The 17,717-nt window shown below is 31.7% G+C and overlaps 3 protein-coding genes across 4 annotated transcripts; 2 read left to right on the top strand and 1 right to left on the bottom strand.

Annotated features, from left to right (window-relative positions):
• Positions 1 to 1,943: 1,943 nt before the first annotated feature.
• Positions 1,944 to 3,968, top strand: LOC110636379 (glycolipid transfer protein 3). Of its 2 annotated transcripts, none has more exons than XM_021786053.2 (6): positions 1,944 to 2,259; positions 2,358 to 2,413; positions 2,592 to 2,722; positions 3,007 to 3,148; positions 3,389 to 3,532; positions 3,630 to 3,968. In XM_021786053.2, the coding sequence occupies exons 1-6, from the start codon at positions 2,100 to 2,102 to the stop codon at positions 3,663 to 3,665; spliced, it is 669 nt and encodes a 222-aa protein (XP_021641745.2). In that variant the 5' UTR covers positions 1,944 to 2,099; the 3' UTR covers positions 3,666 to 3,968. The 2 variants fall into 2 exon arrangements, with proteins under 2 accessions (XP_021641745.2, XP_021641747.2); XM_021786055.2 differs by having other exon boundaries at positions 1,949 to 2,259; positions 3,007 to 3,142.
• A 254-nt stretch (positions 3,969 to 4,222) lies between these two features.
• On the bottom strand, positions 4,223 to 7,042 carry LOC110636378 (endoglucanase 9). The gene is made up of 6 exons (XM_021786051.2): positions 6,339 to 7,042; positions 5,932 to 6,230; positions 5,361 to 5,834; positions 5,134 to 5,266; positions 4,843 to 5,015; positions 4,223 to 4,745 (listed from the first exon to the last, which is right to left on the bottom strand). The coding sequence occupies exons 1-6, from the start codon at positions 6,715 to 6,717 to the stop codon at positions 4,344 to 4,346; spliced, it is 1,860 nt and encodes a 619-aa protein (XP_021641743.2). The 5' UTR covers positions 6,718 to 7,042; the 3' UTR covers positions 4,223 to 4,343.
• A 424-nt stretch (positions 7,043 to 7,466) lies between these two features.
• Positions 7,467 to 16,353, top strand: LOC110636375 (uncharacterized protein C57A10.07). Its single transcript, XM_021786048.2, has 3 exons — positions 7,467 to 8,692; positions 12,980 to 13,104; positions 15,676 to 16,353. The coding sequence occupies exons 1-3, from the start codon at positions 8,110 to 8,112 to the stop codon at positions 15,994 to 15,996; spliced, it is 1,029 nt and encodes a 342-aa protein (XP_021641740.2). The 5' UTR covers positions 7,467 to 8,109; the 3' UTR covers positions 15,997 to 16,353.
• Positions 16,354 to 17,717: the final 1,364 nt, after the last annotated feature.

The following is a 17,717-nucleotide window of genomic DNA, read 5'->3' as shown; positions in this document are numbered from 1 at the left end:
TGATAATAGTAATTTTAATGAGTCATATTCATAACAATGGAGGGGTGGCCATGTGGCTATTATAGATAATATCTCAATCAAAGTTTTTGATGAAGAGAATATTATTTTAAAAAAATTATACATAATTAATAAATTTTAATGCAATAATATTAATTTTTTTAAAAATATCAGGATTGAGATGGAATTTGAGTTTCAAATGGAAGTTAAATTAAAAAATAAAATAAAAATTATTATATACATTATTCATGTTCAAAATTTTGCTGACACATTAATTGTCCAATAACATATCACAATTGAGCAAGGAGGTCATCCGCCTATAAATATGATTTGTTTAGCAATATTGGAATATTTGACAAGAGTGAAACATAATCTTATGATATGATTCCGCGAGAGGTCCCCTTGGATTGGAAAGTCAAAAAAAGCGATGCCACTTTCCCTCTACCTTTTAAAAGGTTTGCAAGTGTTGACGTATATCAAGCTGCTATTATTATTATTATTATTATTATTATTATTATTATTATATTTTCTTTTTCTTTAGTAGAGATATTCGAGGAATAAAAATTCAAACACGGATTTACCAAATGAATGATCATATATAAGTGTGGTCAAAATCCGATTTTAAATTTAAATTAAATTAAAATTGATTAAATTTAAAATTAATTTTAAATTAGGTTAAAATTATTTTTTTACGTTTTCATTTAATTTCATATTTTCTAAGAATTATAAATTAGTGATTTTAAATTAGATTGAATCATCAACTTTAATCCTAATAAAATTAATGATTTAAATAAAAAAAATTTGCTCACTCTTAATTTATTTATATAAATATCAAATTTTTCTAGATAATTATTTTTTATACTCTCATTAATTTTTAATACTCTCTTAATTTTTCTATCCTATTATTTTTATATATTTATTGAAATTTTAATATTATCTCAATTAATTTATTATTATTACTTTATATCCTTAATTTTTTTTCTCTTTTATTTTTTTAATTATCAAATTTTATAATAAAACTGAAAACTTTGATTTTTCTTAATCCTAATATGATACCTTATACATTTTTTTTTAAATTTTTGTAAGAAAAAAATTAATTTTATCTCTAATTTTTCAATTAAATTTATTTTTTTTCTAAAAATAAATTAATTTTATTATTTTTTTTCTTATTTTATTTTAATTGAAAGATTTCTAAAAAAAAATAAAATATTTTTACAAATATAACTTAATTTCAAATCAACAAAATTTTTCTCTTTTTTTTTTTCTAAATTGCCCTCAAACAACTTTCAAATCGTCTTTCAAATTATTTTAAACTTTTTTTTTTCGATTTATCCTTTGAATCATTTTAAACTAGGGATCAAACTGAGATTGACGATTCAAAAATTATTTCTTAAATTATCTCATAATAATTTGATTTAAGTTCATAATTTTATTAAATGAACGTTTCAAAAACTATAATTGACGATTCTCAACATGAACAACCCAAATCATATGTCATTAAGTCAGGGTAAAAGCATTTTCATATTAGTTCAAGCAACAATAATTAAGACAATTTTATGTCCAATAATGCATTTCATATTCTGTCTGTATATTGAAAAATTAGCTCTGCCCGCGTGCTTGTCCCAAGAGTTAATCAACACTGGGTTTTGCTAAAATTAATCCAAATTTTATAGCCAATTATTCCTCAAACCTTATCGCCATGGCCACATGATGATAAATACTCCCTCAGTGAAAAGGAAATTAATTATTATTGTCACTTTTGTAATGTAAGGACCCACAAAATACATCAGAGAATGAATGGATGGCATGAGTTCCATCAGATGCACACAGACAAGTTTTAACAATTGCAATTGTAGCTATTAGATAACTTCAAGGACAAATATCACTATCTTACCCGAGAAAAATGAAAAAAAAGAAAAGAAAAATCTGATGTATAAAAGTTAAAACATTTCAAGAAGTTACCAAATCAGAATCTCCTTTCTTAGTAGACGGCAGTCGGCTGCCAAATTTCTCTCAAGAGAGTGCAAGCACAATTTCCAAGCTATTAAAGAAACCCAGTTAGTTATATATGTAATAATTAAGAAGATACAAGAATCCTGGAGATGAAGAGAAAAAGAGAAACGGAGAAGGGGTCAGAGATAAAATATGCCATTGAAGAGCTTTCCTTGCTGATCCAGCTCAAAACTAGTGATAATCATGATGCTGCTTATATACCCACAAGGCCATTTTTATATGTCTGCAATTTGGTTATTCAAGTTCTTGGTCAGTTTCTTTTCTTCCCTTTTTTCTTGTATCTCCATATCTTTTTCACTTGAGAACATCAGCTTCAATTTCTGGTTTTTACGTTTGTCCTTATGAAGATAAGATAGGCCCAACAATGGCAGTTTTGAGACAAGACATCAACCAGAATGTTAAGGTAAAAAAAGAAAATGGCTTTCTTTCATGACAAAAACGCCCCCATGACATTTCAACAACTTAAGCTTTCCTGGTTTCGTTGTTTCAATCAGTCTATGGACATATCTGTCTATGTCCGAAATTTGTCATTTTCTTGCTCTTATCTTTTATAAACTTTCTTTTTTTTGTCTTGTCCACAGAGAATAGAGATGCAATGTGATTCTGATTCTTCTCTATACTCAAATTTGGTGGATATTTTGAAGAAAGAGGCCGATGATGGCAATGCAAGAAAAGGAACCAGCTGTAGTAAAGCCTTCGTTTGGCTCACCAGGTAAGCATATTGGACATGGGTTCAACTTAGTTTAGTGTGTCATTAACATTATTTCCAATTAAACAAACAAGTTATAGGTTACCTCTCATGCATATTCCTCTTCCTTTGGCTTATTTAATGGCCGATAATAATGTACTCATGTGCTTCACCTTTTTAAATTATTGGATTACAAATATTATTATTCTGACTGTTTCTGCAAGGGCATATATAGATTAATTATGCAAATTTGTAGCAGCTGATCAAGGTTAATTTTAAGTCAAAAAGAAATTCAATTTGCTTCCCAGATCCTTGGATTTTACTGTTGCTTTGTTACAAAGAATAGTGAAGGATCCTGGTCAGGAAATGGAGGAAGCTGTGAAAGAGTCTTACAATATCACTCTGAAGCCTTGGCATGGATGGATTTCATCTGCTGCATATAGAGTAATTGTACCTATTTCCTTATATCTATCCACCTCTGGCAATTTTTTTTTACTCTAATGGTTTTAGTTTGAACTAAGATTAGGATCAATCCTATAAAGCAAATCCCACTTCAGAACTTACGCAAAATGCTAGATATTAGATATTAAACATCAAGAACAAAGAACTTAAGCAAGTGCATCCGTCATGAGTCATGACCAGGTGAATTCTTAGTTACTGAAATCTTGAACTCACAGATAGTTATTGCAGGTGGCTCTTAAATTAATTCCTGATACCAAAACCTTCATTGATCTCCTTAAGCCAAAAGATGAAAACAATGACACACTTACAGAGGATATGGAAACCTTCATTTCACTACTTGTTCCTGTTCTAGAAGAGATTTACTCTATTCTGGTGAGCCCAAGTTCACATCATTGAAGTTACACGGTCACTGCCTTTCTGTTTCTTGGTTGGCTGCTTAGATCTCTCTTATCTCATATCAATTTTGCAGACATTGTACAGGTTGGATAAGCTGAAGTCTACCTAAGGAGAAAACACAGAATCAAAGCACAACATACGTACAAAGTTTTGTTTTATACAAAACCTATAGTTTTCTTCAACTTCATTTCCTTTTAGTGTAAATATGAATTCTATGAATAGCTACATGGAGAATTTGGTGTGGGAACTAATTTTTCGCTTCTCATACAAAAGTCTGATGACCACATCATCCTCTGCTCTGAACAAAATGCATTTTCGTGAGACTTGGTAGGCTAACCAAGTAAAAGTGCTGTAATTTATATTTATTACAATGTTATTCAGAGGCCTAATGAAGTGAAACCAGTCAATGGCACTCATAACTCTTAGAAAAAGTAAAATCTTGGAGTTCTTTCTAATGAAGAGAAGAAAGGTTATATCCTAGGAGAAGATGCTGTTTCTGTGTCTCATGTTACAGAAATATTTGTGAAAGGTGTAATGTGCATTTTCAATTGCAGCAGCCTCATTGTTAGAACACTTGTGGTACTTAGCTATAAAAATTTTCTGAGCTTCCCCCATATTTTACCTGGAACATTCAATTGAAAGTATGAAAGTGAAGAAAGCTAAATATCCTGGAAAACAGTTGTTCGAACTCAATTATTCACCAAACCATTAGCAATCAGAGTTTCTCATCTGTTCAATTTTCTTCTTTTAATTCCTTCATTTTTTCCAGTACTAAATTGTAAGACTCTCAAGGAGCTGGAGGAGGCTTATGAATCTTTTCAAATATGCCATTTTGATCTATGCCCAAACTAAAGCCATTTGAATCAGGAGGATTAGGTGGTGGATCATGAAGGGCAATGAGAGCTGCAACTAGACCTGCATTGCCTGCTATGCTTGGCTCAGTGAACTGTGGTTTGTCCCTTTTATCCAAGAAATTATCATTTTGATCTGGTCCTGCAACCATGGCTCCATAAAGAATATTTGGATTTCCATCTTTGGCGTACAGCCATCTGTTTCCCTCTTCACAAGTGTAGTGCCTATCATCCCAAAGGATTGATGCAGCCCTGTGATGAACTTGGGTTGGATATTTGTTCCCAAAGCCAACCATGTAGCTCATCTTCATAGGATTGTCCCCTAGGATGTAATTTACCTGAAAAATAAGAATGGAGGAAATAAAAAGCAATAGCAAGACCATATCTAATGTCATAGCCTGCAATATTCCAGATTGTGATGCTTCATGTGCTTGCCTGAGACATGGCGAAATTTTGCAACATTTCAAGGGAAAAATTATCACTGCTGCAAGTCAAACCCAAACTGCGTGTGAGTTCAAGATAGTCGCTGTATAATTTACTGAGGAAAGATGCTGTAGCAGCAAATTGGATTGGTTCGCTGTTATTGGGACTTAAGAGGATCAATCCACCTATATCAAGAAATGGTTGGGATATCATGAATCTCGGGATGGCCAGGCACAATTTATTGTAAATATATCCACATATTGCATTACGTGCATTGTGTTCAAATTGGATCACGAAACTTACCTGGTGTTCTGTTGAAGGTTTCCTGAGAAAGATAGGAACATATGAGCAAGTTGGTTTCATCTGATGAAGATCCTAAATCATCCTCATAGGGATATCCCATATCGTGAAAGTATAGAAGTCTTGTTAGCAAAACCTGCAAGGTTTCTTCAAGGTTTTTATACTATCCACACATCAAATTCACAAATTAAATCTTTTCTCAACCTTGTAGAAGTTTCTATCAGAATTACCGCAGTAGCAGTAAGCTTGTTGTTCCAATAGAAAACACCTTTCTCTGATATTGTTTCCTCTTCCTCCGCTGCACCAAAATGATTGGTAGCATATCTGAGGTAAGAAACATCGCCAGTAGCAAAGAACAACCAAGTTCCTCCCCATATCAGTTCATCTTTGTAGCCAGATGAGTTGTAAAACATTCTTGCCTCTCCTCCACAAGTATCAACAGCAGTGTAAGTTCCTTGTACGTGATCTGAGTCATTCTTAGTTGCAACATCAAACAAAATCTTTGCAGATTGGATTAGTCTTCGTGAATAAGCAGTATCTTCTTGGAATACCATTGATGCTGCTGATAATGCTGCCATGATTTCTCCTGCTAGATCAGAAGCTGTGCCATCACAAGCTGAAAAAGGTCTTTTATAGCTCATGTCTTCAGGTCTTTGCCAGCAACTTATATCGTTATCGACTTGGGTGCTATTGCCAGTTCCAACCTAAAATTGCAACACATGATGATATATGATTCAGCAACTTTCAGTTCAAGACCAATTATATGGAACACTTGGAGCTTTTGGTTTTCAAACAGCTTGCCTGAGAATATAGTGTAATGGAAGATGAATTCTGGGGAGCGAAAACCTCAAGTAAGTAATCGCTGCCCCACCTGATAATGTCCTTGACATGATCAAGCTCACCTATATCAGCATATTTCTCATGATACTCGATCACAGTCCAACTCAAGAGGGTAACAGTATAAGCTGTAGGGAAACTGAATTTGATATTGTTCCCAGAATCATAAAAGCCACCCACAAGGCTTCCGGGTAGAGAATCCCCATCTTTCAAACCTGAATTTCCTCTGAATTTCACTGGACTATTACTTGGGTAATTCCCAGCTGCAGAAAGAATATATTTATATGAAATTATTTGGAAATAACAATAAAACAGAACTATACAAGATGAAAAATAATCTTAGCTCTAATAAAAAGTAAGCAAAATATTACACTTCTGAGCATCGAAGAACATCAGGGCTTGGTTCAAGGCAAGTGTGAGATTCTTCGAATTCCCATGGTGATTATGCTTGTGGGGCAAGAAGTGAACTAGTAGAACAAGTGCTATGATAACAAAAACAATAGCAAGTGAAACGTAAAGAAATCGCTTAAAGTAGTCCCTATCAGTAATAACAAGTTCAAAATCGAAGGATTTAGAGTACTGAGAGGGAATTGAATCGTAGGCAGTGTTGGATTTTGGGACTAGATGGAAGTCAAGTTCTATGGAGTTCCATTGGCTTGCCGAAGGGAGAAGCCTGCCTGCCTCAGGAATTGAGTGAACATACATTACAGGATAATGATCTCTACCACACGAATTACTTGAACTTTGCATGGCTGATGAAGATGTTTGGTTCCCAAGAAAGTTTTGGATAGGAAAATGGAAGGAAAGTGGCTAAGTGAGAAAAAAGAAACGCCAGTCCTTGAACTTGTCATTTACTATATTATTACAGGAGGCAGAGAATAAAAAGATTCCCAGGAATTGGATGACCTGGAGAAACTAGAAACGAAGTTGGACGGATTAGAAACACCGAAGGATAGCCATCATGACGGTAATTCCAAAGCATGTTTTGTCTGTAATGCATGATTGTTAGCAGCAACATAGAGAGACAGAAGCGAAGACTATGCCGTCCTACTTCAGGAAAATGCTACTGTGGAAGAAGAGGATACCTCATACTAAAATATATTGACTTAAAATTTATAATTATAAATTAATTGCATAAAATATATATATTTTTTATACTAAAATGGGAAATTATCGAATGCATTTGTGCACTAAAAATAGTGCAAAATTTTATTTGTTTAAATTAAGAGATTATTTTATTTATAATAAAAAACATATAGATTTAAGAATATTTATGTTATTTTTATTATAATTAATAATTAATTAAATGAAAAATTAGATAAATAAATTAAATTATAAATTTTATCAAATCTCAAAAAATAAATTAATTGATTTTAAAAGTGTAGGGATTCAATTATAAAATTTGCCCAACTTTTGGAATTAAATCGTAGTTTAATCTATTTGTTTGAGTATTGCAGGAATATGGGTTTAATTGGGCTTCACATGGGCCTCTTGGACGAAGCTATCTAAGATCAACCGGGCTTCTAGCTGGGCAGCAGTAAACTGCTAGTCGTCTTCTCCACTCATCTCCTAAAGCCGTGAAAAACATTGCAGTATATATGCCATCAATTTCCCAAACACAACTATAACAACTCTTTCCAAGAGTCTGAATCTTGTGAGCATTTCATGATCTGATTATTTCGAAGACCGGGAATTCTCTCTTCATTAACCAACCAACTATTTCATCAACTTTCTTTGGTGAGTTCTTCTATCACTCTCTATTCGTGCTTGTTTTCCAAAAGCGTTCTGACTTGCGCTACCCTATTGACTTCTCTACTCGAATGTGTTCATGGTTTTGTGTGATTTCCCTTTCCCAAGCTATAAAATTTATCCGTTGATCAATTGAAATTGGGCTTTCCTTTCTGTGTGTGTGTAAAACAGTGCCTGGTTTCAGCAATTGAATTATAACATATGATCCCATTGCTTAATATCTTTAAATTCTCATATGGGTGTGTTTAAATTGATTAAAGGATAGCTGTCTATCCGAATCTGTTTCTGGTCATATTCATGATTCCATTGCTTTACCTTTTTCTGTCCAAATCCCTATCTGGGTGTGCTTGATTTCCATAAGTATCACTGCTTATAAGCTGGATTTTCTTTATAATGAACATGCATGCAAATAGTCCCAAATCTTTCAATGCGTATCCAAGAGGTGAATTCGATTTAGAATCAGGAACCATCAAAAGGCTCCGAAAGTCAAAAAACTCCTCCTTTCTCCCCTTCAAAATGCTCAAATCTCTGGCTAACCGGCTTCACTATTATTACAAGCTGCACCCATTTCTTGTGTTCATCATTTCATTGTCTTTGGGGATCACTATTCTCGTTGTTTTGTCTCTATATGAGAGCCGGTATCGAACGATGAATAGTTACAGGAAATTGGATATGAGTTCGAATGTTTATCCTTTTGCTAAGCTTAAAAATCTTGTAACGGTGGCTGGGCATTCGGTTTATACCAGTAGTAGTTGTGAGAGAGTTGATAAGGAGGATTCTTGGTTTTTAGAGTCTTATCAGAGAAATCCAGGTCAGGCTGCTACTTTTGTGACTCATATACAAGAGGGAGTTGAAATTACAGCAAAGGATGATAGGGCTTTGCTCTTGTTTAGTGGCGGTGAGACTCGAAAAGATGCTGGTCCACGTAGTGAAGCACAGAGCTATTGGACTGTTGCTGAATCAAAAGGATGGTTTGGTGAGTTTTGTATTTCTCTCGCCTGTGTTGTTGTTTTTATGATGTCTTACTTTGTGTAGAAATGACTAACGGACTTGGGAATACTAATCTACTTTTGATTCTTTAAGATGAAAACTGTTTAACATTGAGAAGGTTATCATGTTTGTTCATTCCTTGGGGTTATATTTTGCTCATTCTTGCAATTGCAATCTCTTCATCTATTGACGTGAGAATTCTATCAAGAAAATTTATTTCCACTTTTTAGTTTAATTTACTGGCCAGTGATGCATTAGAATCTCGTAAAGGAATTTAAGAAACTGATCTCCAAGTTGAAACATGCAATTTTTTTTTTCAGGCAGTAAAATCAGGTTTCCAATTTTTATATGTTAGACTATTGCTGAAAGGGATATGAGCAAAAAAAAAGTTAAAAGGAAATTAAAGAAGAAGTAATAAACCGAGAGATAGCCCCCACTAGTTGATGCTTCATTAACCCTGGAGCCATAATTGACTACTCTTTATTTTGTACAATTTAATCTTTAATGTTTATCAGAAAAATTTAAGAATATTTATTTTGACATGCATTTTTAGTGGCCATTGATTGAAGTGAATCTTAGGGAACAATGCTATAAGCTCTTTTGATGAAAAGGAATTTTCGGCTTCACACCATATATTGCATCTGCTTACACCAACTAGGCTTTTGCCCACACGTTGCGCAAGTATAATCACCATCTGTATATTATTTAATAGAATAAGAAGATGACTATATAGTTTTTCATTTATATTTATAATTAATTTATTTAAAATGTTTTAAGAATAGCTTATAAAAAATTGTGAAAATATAAAGAAAATAAATACTAAGAATAAATATAAATTGAAAATGAATATAAAAAATAAATAATAAGATACCAATAAAATGTATATAAATAAATTCTTATAAGATAAATATTACCTTAGTGGTATTTGTACAAATTGTTTATCATCTTTTTCAAATGCCTTGTTTACTAAAATATCATTTGATAGGTTTGAGAGAAGATCTTGATTGGACATTATGTCTTCTATTTGTATTTTTTTTATTTGTGATATTGGTTTATACAATTTATAATTATGACTTTTAGTTTTTCCTAATATTAATTAAATTGTAACTGTTGTCATAATTTTTTTTATAAAAAATAAGTACATGATTTTAAAATTATAGTGAAAAATAAAAAGGCTACTTTGGTTTATATAATTTATAATTATGACCCTTAGTTTTTCTAGTATTAATTAAATTATAACTATTCTCATAACTTTTTTTATAAAAAAATAAGTACATGATTTTAAAATTATAGTGAAAAATAAAAAGGCTACTTTGGTTTATATAATTTATAATTATGACTCTTAGTTTTTCTAATATTAATTAAATTATAACTATTGTCATAATTTTTTTTTTAATCAAATGCTATATAGGTCTATCAATATTTACATGTCACTATGCCATCAATTGATGTTGTAAAATTGTTAGGGGAATAAGGGCAAAATGGACAAATAAGGAAAAAAAATCTAATAGAGCGCCACTTGGCACTTTTTGGTGAAATTCATTTTGAGATCAGCTTTATTATATTTATATAGATATGTAGATATAGATATAGATATAGATATAGTAGTTTGAAACTTGGTCACTAGCTTTATACATATCTAATATTACCAAACTTATTTAATAGGAATAGGTTCATTATTTCAAATGACTTTCCCCAACATATAGCTTATGAGAATGAGAGTCTATGTGGTTGTTTATTATCAGCTTACAATTAGTTACTGAGAATTTCACAATACTTCTATTTGTGCAACAATTAGGCTAAATTGCAATACATATCTACTTTGAATGGTTTGAAAGTTGTTGAAAGCTTAAATCTGTTGTTACTGATGCGTAAATCTGCAAGTATACGGTCGTATCAAGTAATAGAGTGATAAGTAAAGTATCGTTCCCACGATGAATTGGTTTAAGTACTAGATTATGGTTGTTTCGATTATTTAGACTAATGATAATTTGCAAGAGAATTAAATTAACTAAATGCAGAAATTTAAATAGAAAATGAAGAAAATAGGCAATGGGTAATGTGAATAAAGTCTTAATCTAAGCAAAAATTAACTAAATTAATAATGTGCAAGCAAAAACAAAGATTAATTAATAGTAAAAATAGTTTCATAGTTGGGTTTTATGAATTAAATCTATTGAGATTTGTTTTGGGTCATCTAATTTTTAAAAGAAAATAGAGTTTGAAGGTGATTGATTCTAAAATCTTTTGATATCTTTTTCAAGTAAACGAAAGAGTATTTTAAGAAAACCAAACCTACTTTTGTACGACATTTGATTAACTTAAAACCTATTAAGTTTTGTAACTAATCAATAAATCCTCTTAAAACCCTAATTTATTTCTAAATATAGGTGATTTCTAAATCTATGTGATTTCAAGTTCTAATCCTTGATTATTTATCAATGATTTTCAACTTTCGGTTCTTCAATCAAAGATTAAAAACTAGACCCAATGGTAAACAACATTAGGTAAGTCATAAAGCACACAAGGAAAAGAATCAAAACTCATATTTATATAAATCTAGATAAAACCCAATCCAAATTCACAAATAAATTCAAAACATTATAACCCAACTCTGAAATCTTAGAAAAACTATTCTATCGTGATAAAATTTACAAGAGGAAATGATAAAATTAACAAAAGAAACATAAAAATAGACAAAGAATAGAAAAACCCAAGGGATGGAGAGCTCAAAACTCTGAAAAACTGCAGGTAGACATTATTTGGTAGCAGCTTTCCAGCAGAAATGGTGTGCTTCTTCTCCTTCTTATTCTTTTCTAGCGTTTCTGTTCGTTGTTCTCCCTTTCTCCTCACTTCTTCTTGTGGTAAAGACTAGAAAATGATGCTTTTATATGGTTCCAAAAGTTGTCCTAAAAATGGATAAGAGCCAATGAGTGGATAGGAAATGAGGTATAAAAATATCCAGGTCAACAAAGCTGTTCACGTTCTAGGCAGTCTGTTTAAGGTACTGCTTACCCTAAGCAACATCTTTAGCAATTTTCGGTCTCTGCATGCACTGTCTGTTTAAGGTTAAGCAGACCCTCAACAAATATTGGCAGGTTTGGGATAAAATGAATTTTTTCTGCTCATGTTTGACTTCCAGTTTGACCTGAGTTGCACCTTAAGCACTGCCTCGTACCCTAAGCAGTATCTCAAACAGAACCTTAAGCAAATCTCGGCAAGTTTGTGGATGAAAACTTGAATGTGTTGGATTTAAGCTGTGCTTGACTTGCGACTTGCTCTAGGCTTAAGGTTAAGCAATATGACATACCCTGAGCAACATCATAAGCAAAATCTCAAGCAAATTTTGGCCAACTTAATGTTTCAAGACTTGATTTTTTCAATTTTCCTCCATGCTTAAGAGACTCCAAATTTCTTCAAATCACTTATTAATGCACTCATTGACCCTCAATTTGCTATAAAAACCTATTAAAAACTGTAAAATTATAAAAATCAAATATAAAGTAACTAAAGTTAACAAATAAGCTAAAATAAAACTAAAAACATAAAATATATTAAAATATAAGGGCAAAATAGATGCAAAACTATCATAAAATGCCTATATGAAATGAGTGCAACAGTTACTTTATTAGAAGTGAATGCACTACTCTTAACAAAATTGACCAAGTACTTGAACCATACCATTTTACATTGTTGCAATTGTGTGAACTTTTTCTTAATATTTTATTTTATGCATCTCTAACTAGAATACATTGCTCACTTTTAATCAAAGCTTGTTTACTGGCATGTGAGTGGTTTTCTGGCTTTGAAATCTTAAATATATTTTTGCTAGAAAAGATGAAAATAGGGAGCTGAATGGCTGAAACATTGATTAAATCATATGGTGCTTACCACGTCATTACTGCTGTACTCTATTGCTATATGAGTGTAAGAGAGCAATTCTGGCCTTTGGCTGACTTAAATTTCTTAGGTTGATGTGTCCAGACTTCCAAAAAGCATGTGGTTGTAAACCAAATCTGAGTTTCAGTGATTACCCCTTTACAATTTTGGCTTAGAAAATTTAGCTTCCTATTAAGCATGAAATCTTATTTTAAGAACACAGCATCACTTTCTGCTGCCTGATGGATTCACTATCTGAAGATTCTGAACCAGTACTTTACTGGAATTCACAGCTCTTAATATTATGAATGGCACATGATGTTTGTCCAGTCCACAAGAAGGCTTTAAACTGCTGAATCTTGATTTTTCTGTATTTAAAATGTGTAATTGTCAGGAAATGAAGAAGGTGTGAGATGGAGGGCATTGACAGAAGAACATGCAAGAGACAGCTTTGAGAATCTTCTCTTTAGTGTTTGCCGGTTCCGAGAGCTTACTGGCACATATCCTGAAAACATAACAGTAAGTCCATTGTGTTTAAAGGTTCTGTTTTTGTCTGGAGTTAGCTGTACAAGTACAAATATTTTTTATGTGCTTTACAAGAGAAACAATTAAAGAAACTTCAAGTCTATTGTCATGCAACAACAGTAATAGCACCCATAATTAAGAGAGGGGTCTTCAATTGAAATCCTATTTCTGTACACGTGAAAAACTGTGAAAGCATTTTTTTATGCTGAGTCTAGTCTTTCCTGCTTCCTCCTGGTGCAGTCAAGGAAATCAAATTTTTATTATTATTGTGATTTAATTTTTCATTGTAAAATTAGGAATTTTAAGTTTCTATTAATTAGGAAGTTTATATTCGTTGAGAATTTTATTATTATTTAGGAAGTAATATTTTATTTTATTTAGAAAGTTAAGTTAGTTTGTGATTTCTAATTAAAATTTGCTTAGAATTTTCTTGTTTGGGATTCTAAATCCTAATTCTTTTAGGATTGCAAATACTATAATAAACACCTATGTTTTGAAGTTTTTTGGTAGAATTTATTATTATTATTATTGAGAATTTGTCTCTCTTCCCCATTGTGTTCTATTGGTTCTACATCAATTTGGTTTGAAAAAATTTTCTTCCCTTACCCCTGCCATCACGTTTCCTCCTACTCCTTTCGCTTCGTCATCCCTTGTGTTGTTTTTTTTCTCTTTCAGACCTTCTCTACTGAGTTATTTCACAAAAACAAAGCCTAGATGTTGTTAACTCTAAGCGACCATCATCCAGTCATTAGGCAGTTGTGCTGCCACGACCAAACATCTTCCCAGCACTATGCAATCCTCTTGAAGTAAGTCTAGCTGCCAAACAGTGCCCTGGCAGAGAGTTTTGATCGAGTCAAATTTGACCTGAAATCACTCCGGTCTTGATTTCAGCAGTGCAACACTCCTTAGATGCTTTTTCATCACCGAAAAGCTCGTCGAATCATTCATGCACACCCGCACATTAGGTTGATTCATATCCACCATCAAAACCCAAATGAGCTCACATTGCTTACTGTGAGCCAATTGCACCTGATCTTCCTGCCACGTTAATCCACATCAGTTGCCGACTCACAGCCACGTCAGGCACCTCATTTCCATGCCAACCACATCACCTGATAGCTTACCACCACGTCAACGCCCCTTCCATGTCAATGATTTTGTGGTAGAACCCTTCCCTGCTAATTTTGATTCGCTGATTTTGATTTTGACATCTGATTTGGGAAAAAAATGAATATTTAAGGTTGATAAGAGTTTTAACTTTTGTTTTCTATGAGACTGATGCAGTGGACTGAATTGAAAGACTAAAGTTGAAATCAATGACTACAAGATATCTTTTATGGACTAAAATTCAAGGATCACAATCTGAAATCGATGACTATAAGGTACAACTAAATGAAATATATTATTGGGGAGATTCATATGATGGTGCTATATATTTTCCATCTGACTTATTTTATAAATATCAAACTATCAAACAACTTCTATGAGTTAGGAAGAGAGAACTTAAAGCATGGAAGACAAAATATATGTTTAATCTAAAAGCAGAGATGGGCATGATATTAAAAACTCTTGAAAATATAAATGCAAGGCAAGGGCTTAAAGATGAAGAACAAGAAGAGCAACTTGAAGATGAACATGAACAACAACTTGTAGATGAAGAACAAGAAGAGCAGCTAGAAGAATATGAAGCTTTGGTTGTTAGTCCTTCATATATTGAAATCCAAGATCTTAAGACTGAGTTGGAAATTTTTGAGCATCCTATTCTAAAGAAAGAAGCTGATGAGCAAGAAAAGCTTGAAAAATCTGTCATAGGGAAAGAAGAAAAACAGACCCTTGGGAAGACAATGAAAATTGGAGATTTATCTATCTTATTCCTAGTGAATTAAAGATTCTTTCAACTGTTGTTATGACTGATTTTATATGTTCATATGTTTTCAGAGATGTGAAGGAAAGCATGAAGTTTTTGTTTCACTCTTATTACTACAATTCAAGAAGATAGAATTCTTTGTTCTCCAAATTTTGTTCCTAATTCTTTCGCACTATAAAACTCGAGGTTTATTTCTTTCCAATTAGGGGAGAATGATGCAGTCAAGGAAATAAAACTTTTATTATTATTATATTTAATTTTTCATTATAAAATTGGAAAGTTTAGATTTCTATTGATTAGGAAGTTTATATTATTTAGGAATTCTATTATTATTTAGAAAGTAGTATTTTATTTTATTTTATTTAGAAAGTTAAGCTGATTTGGGATTTCTAGCTAGAATTTGCTTAGTATTTCTTGTTTGGGGATTTCAAATTCTAATATTAGTATGATTACAAATGCTATCATAAATATCTATGTCTTATAGGTATTTTGTAATAGAGTTTATTATGATAATTATTGATATTGAGAATTAATAAATTGAGCATTTGTTTCTCTTTCTCTGTGTGTTTTATTGTTTCTAGTGATCTACATCACTTTATGTAGTATTGAAAAAGGAAAATAAAAATACCTGTAGCAACTTGATTGCTTTCTGTGTTGTGTCAAATTTTGGTTCTAATTTCATTGCATTTGGAAGCTAGGTTGTAAGTTATAACTTCAAGAAAGAAAGATTTTCACACTTGCATCGCTCTGCAATTGGTTTTCCGGATTCAAGATTCTTTTACTACGGCACTCCAACAACATCAACTTCCAAAGAAGCAGCTTTGAAAGGTGAGGCACTGGTAAGGGCTCAATTTCAAGAAGATCCATATGGGTGTACAGGTACGCTTCGGCGTAAAAAACTTGGGCGTGATCCCTTTCATCGGTCAATCCCTTATCCTAATGGCTGCCCTGAAATTGAAGGTTTATTCAGATATTGTGGTGCTGGTCCTTACCCAGGTTCTCTTCCGTGGACTAAGTAGTATTAACCATTATACGTGTCTTGATCAATAGCATAGATATAAGATCAATCGGCTAGAAATCTTACAGAGCCAAAGCTTGAATGCTTTTAATTTTCCTCTTGAGGGCAACAAATTATAGAAAGATATTTTCTTTACGTTTACTGTGAAATTTGATATCAAGATCAAGGCAATCATTACAGTAACATGCCTGAAATTTCTTTGGCTTTGCCTTCAAGGCATTCTTCTTTACATTTCATGGTGTAAGATTTTAAAGCTGTTCTTGAAGCGTTCCTCAAGATTAGACATCGCATAGGTATGCACAGTTGCAAACACAACAATTGAAAAATAGAAAAGATGTGATGGGCAGATATGATTTTAGTTGGTAAGGGATCAAAAGCCATGCATATGATATGTTTCAATCAATCTTTTTATATCAGAATAAGCCATTTCTTTGTTCTTTCTAGGTTTGGTTGGAACCAGTCTATATATTTATTTTATAATGTATTTGAATATTTATAACTTGAAATTATGTATTTATATATGACAAAAAATATAAATAAAAAAAAGGTATAGTATGAACAAATCGACATGTACAATTTCAAAATTAAAGGTAGGTTTAATGATTAGGACCGGTGTGGTGCGCCAAGCGTGTGGACCTAATAAGCCGAAATGGTATTGTGTCATGTCCAATATCTATTATCAAGTGAGGAATTCAAACTTTCCACCAAATTTATTGGCTCAATCTTTCGAATTCTTATTAGGTAAAACTGTTGTATATGTATCATAATAAAATTGTTGATTATATATTAATTTTATTAAATAATTTTTTAATTTTTGAAAAAAAAAAGAAATACAAATTTTTTGAACAAGAATCATTATATTTTAGAATTAATTGTTAAAAAAAACCTGAAATTTATAAATTTTTACGATTAAACTTTAAAGTTTAAATAATTATCAATTAAACCTTCACGTTTAATTGATTTCTTAAATTTACTCGATCGTTAATAAACCGTTAGTATATTTAACTAGAATTTTACGTCAGTTAGTATATCATCGCTAAAGATACCGTATCAGATTTAATTGCCAAAAAAATCATAACATTTATTAACTTTTATAATTAAATCTTAAAATTTACATAATTGCTAGTTAAACTTCATGTTTAATTAATATTTCAAATTGATTCGATTATTAATAAACTATTAATATGTGGTGTTTGGTAGGTAATTGTAATAATGTTTGTTTTGATTATTTTGATTGGGAGCTATATTTTATAAGTTTATTGATAATTAATATTAATAAACAATTGATTTAGGAGAATAATTATTTTTTCTTGTAGTGATTTGATCTACCTTGTGATATTCAGGAGAAGGAGCTACTTACGCATTTATTTTGGCAAAAAAATGCTATTAAGGAGAAGTCACAGAGTTGAATGAGATTTACAGTAAAATCACTAAAAAATGGATGTACCTTAGTAAAAAGTTTAATCAAAATGATCACTGATTAACAATATGCAAAGCAGAGTTAAAGCATTGACAAAGATAAAAAAAAATTTAAAGGATGTATTATGTTGTTATGCATATGTATAATAATAGTGAACAAGTTTTGTTAGTGTTGGCTTGAATTTATAAGCTGACTGGAATGGGATAAGGTAATAGTATCTACAGAACAGAATTTGGCTAATAATTTTTGATTTGTTAAAGTATACTAATAATTTATTAAAGGTCGGATCAATTTGAAACATC

The sequence above is a fragment of the Hevea brasiliensis genome, chromosome 12 (assembly GCF_030052815.1).
Source record: "Hevea brasiliensis isolate MT/VB/25A 57/8 chromosome 12, ASM3005281v1, whole genome shotgun sequence".
Classification (NCBI taxonomy): Eukaryota; Viridiplantae; Streptophyta; class Magnoliopsida; order Malpighiales; family Euphorbiaceae; genus Hevea; species Hevea brasiliensis.
This window is presented reverse-complemented; position numbering and strand designations above follow the sequence as displayed.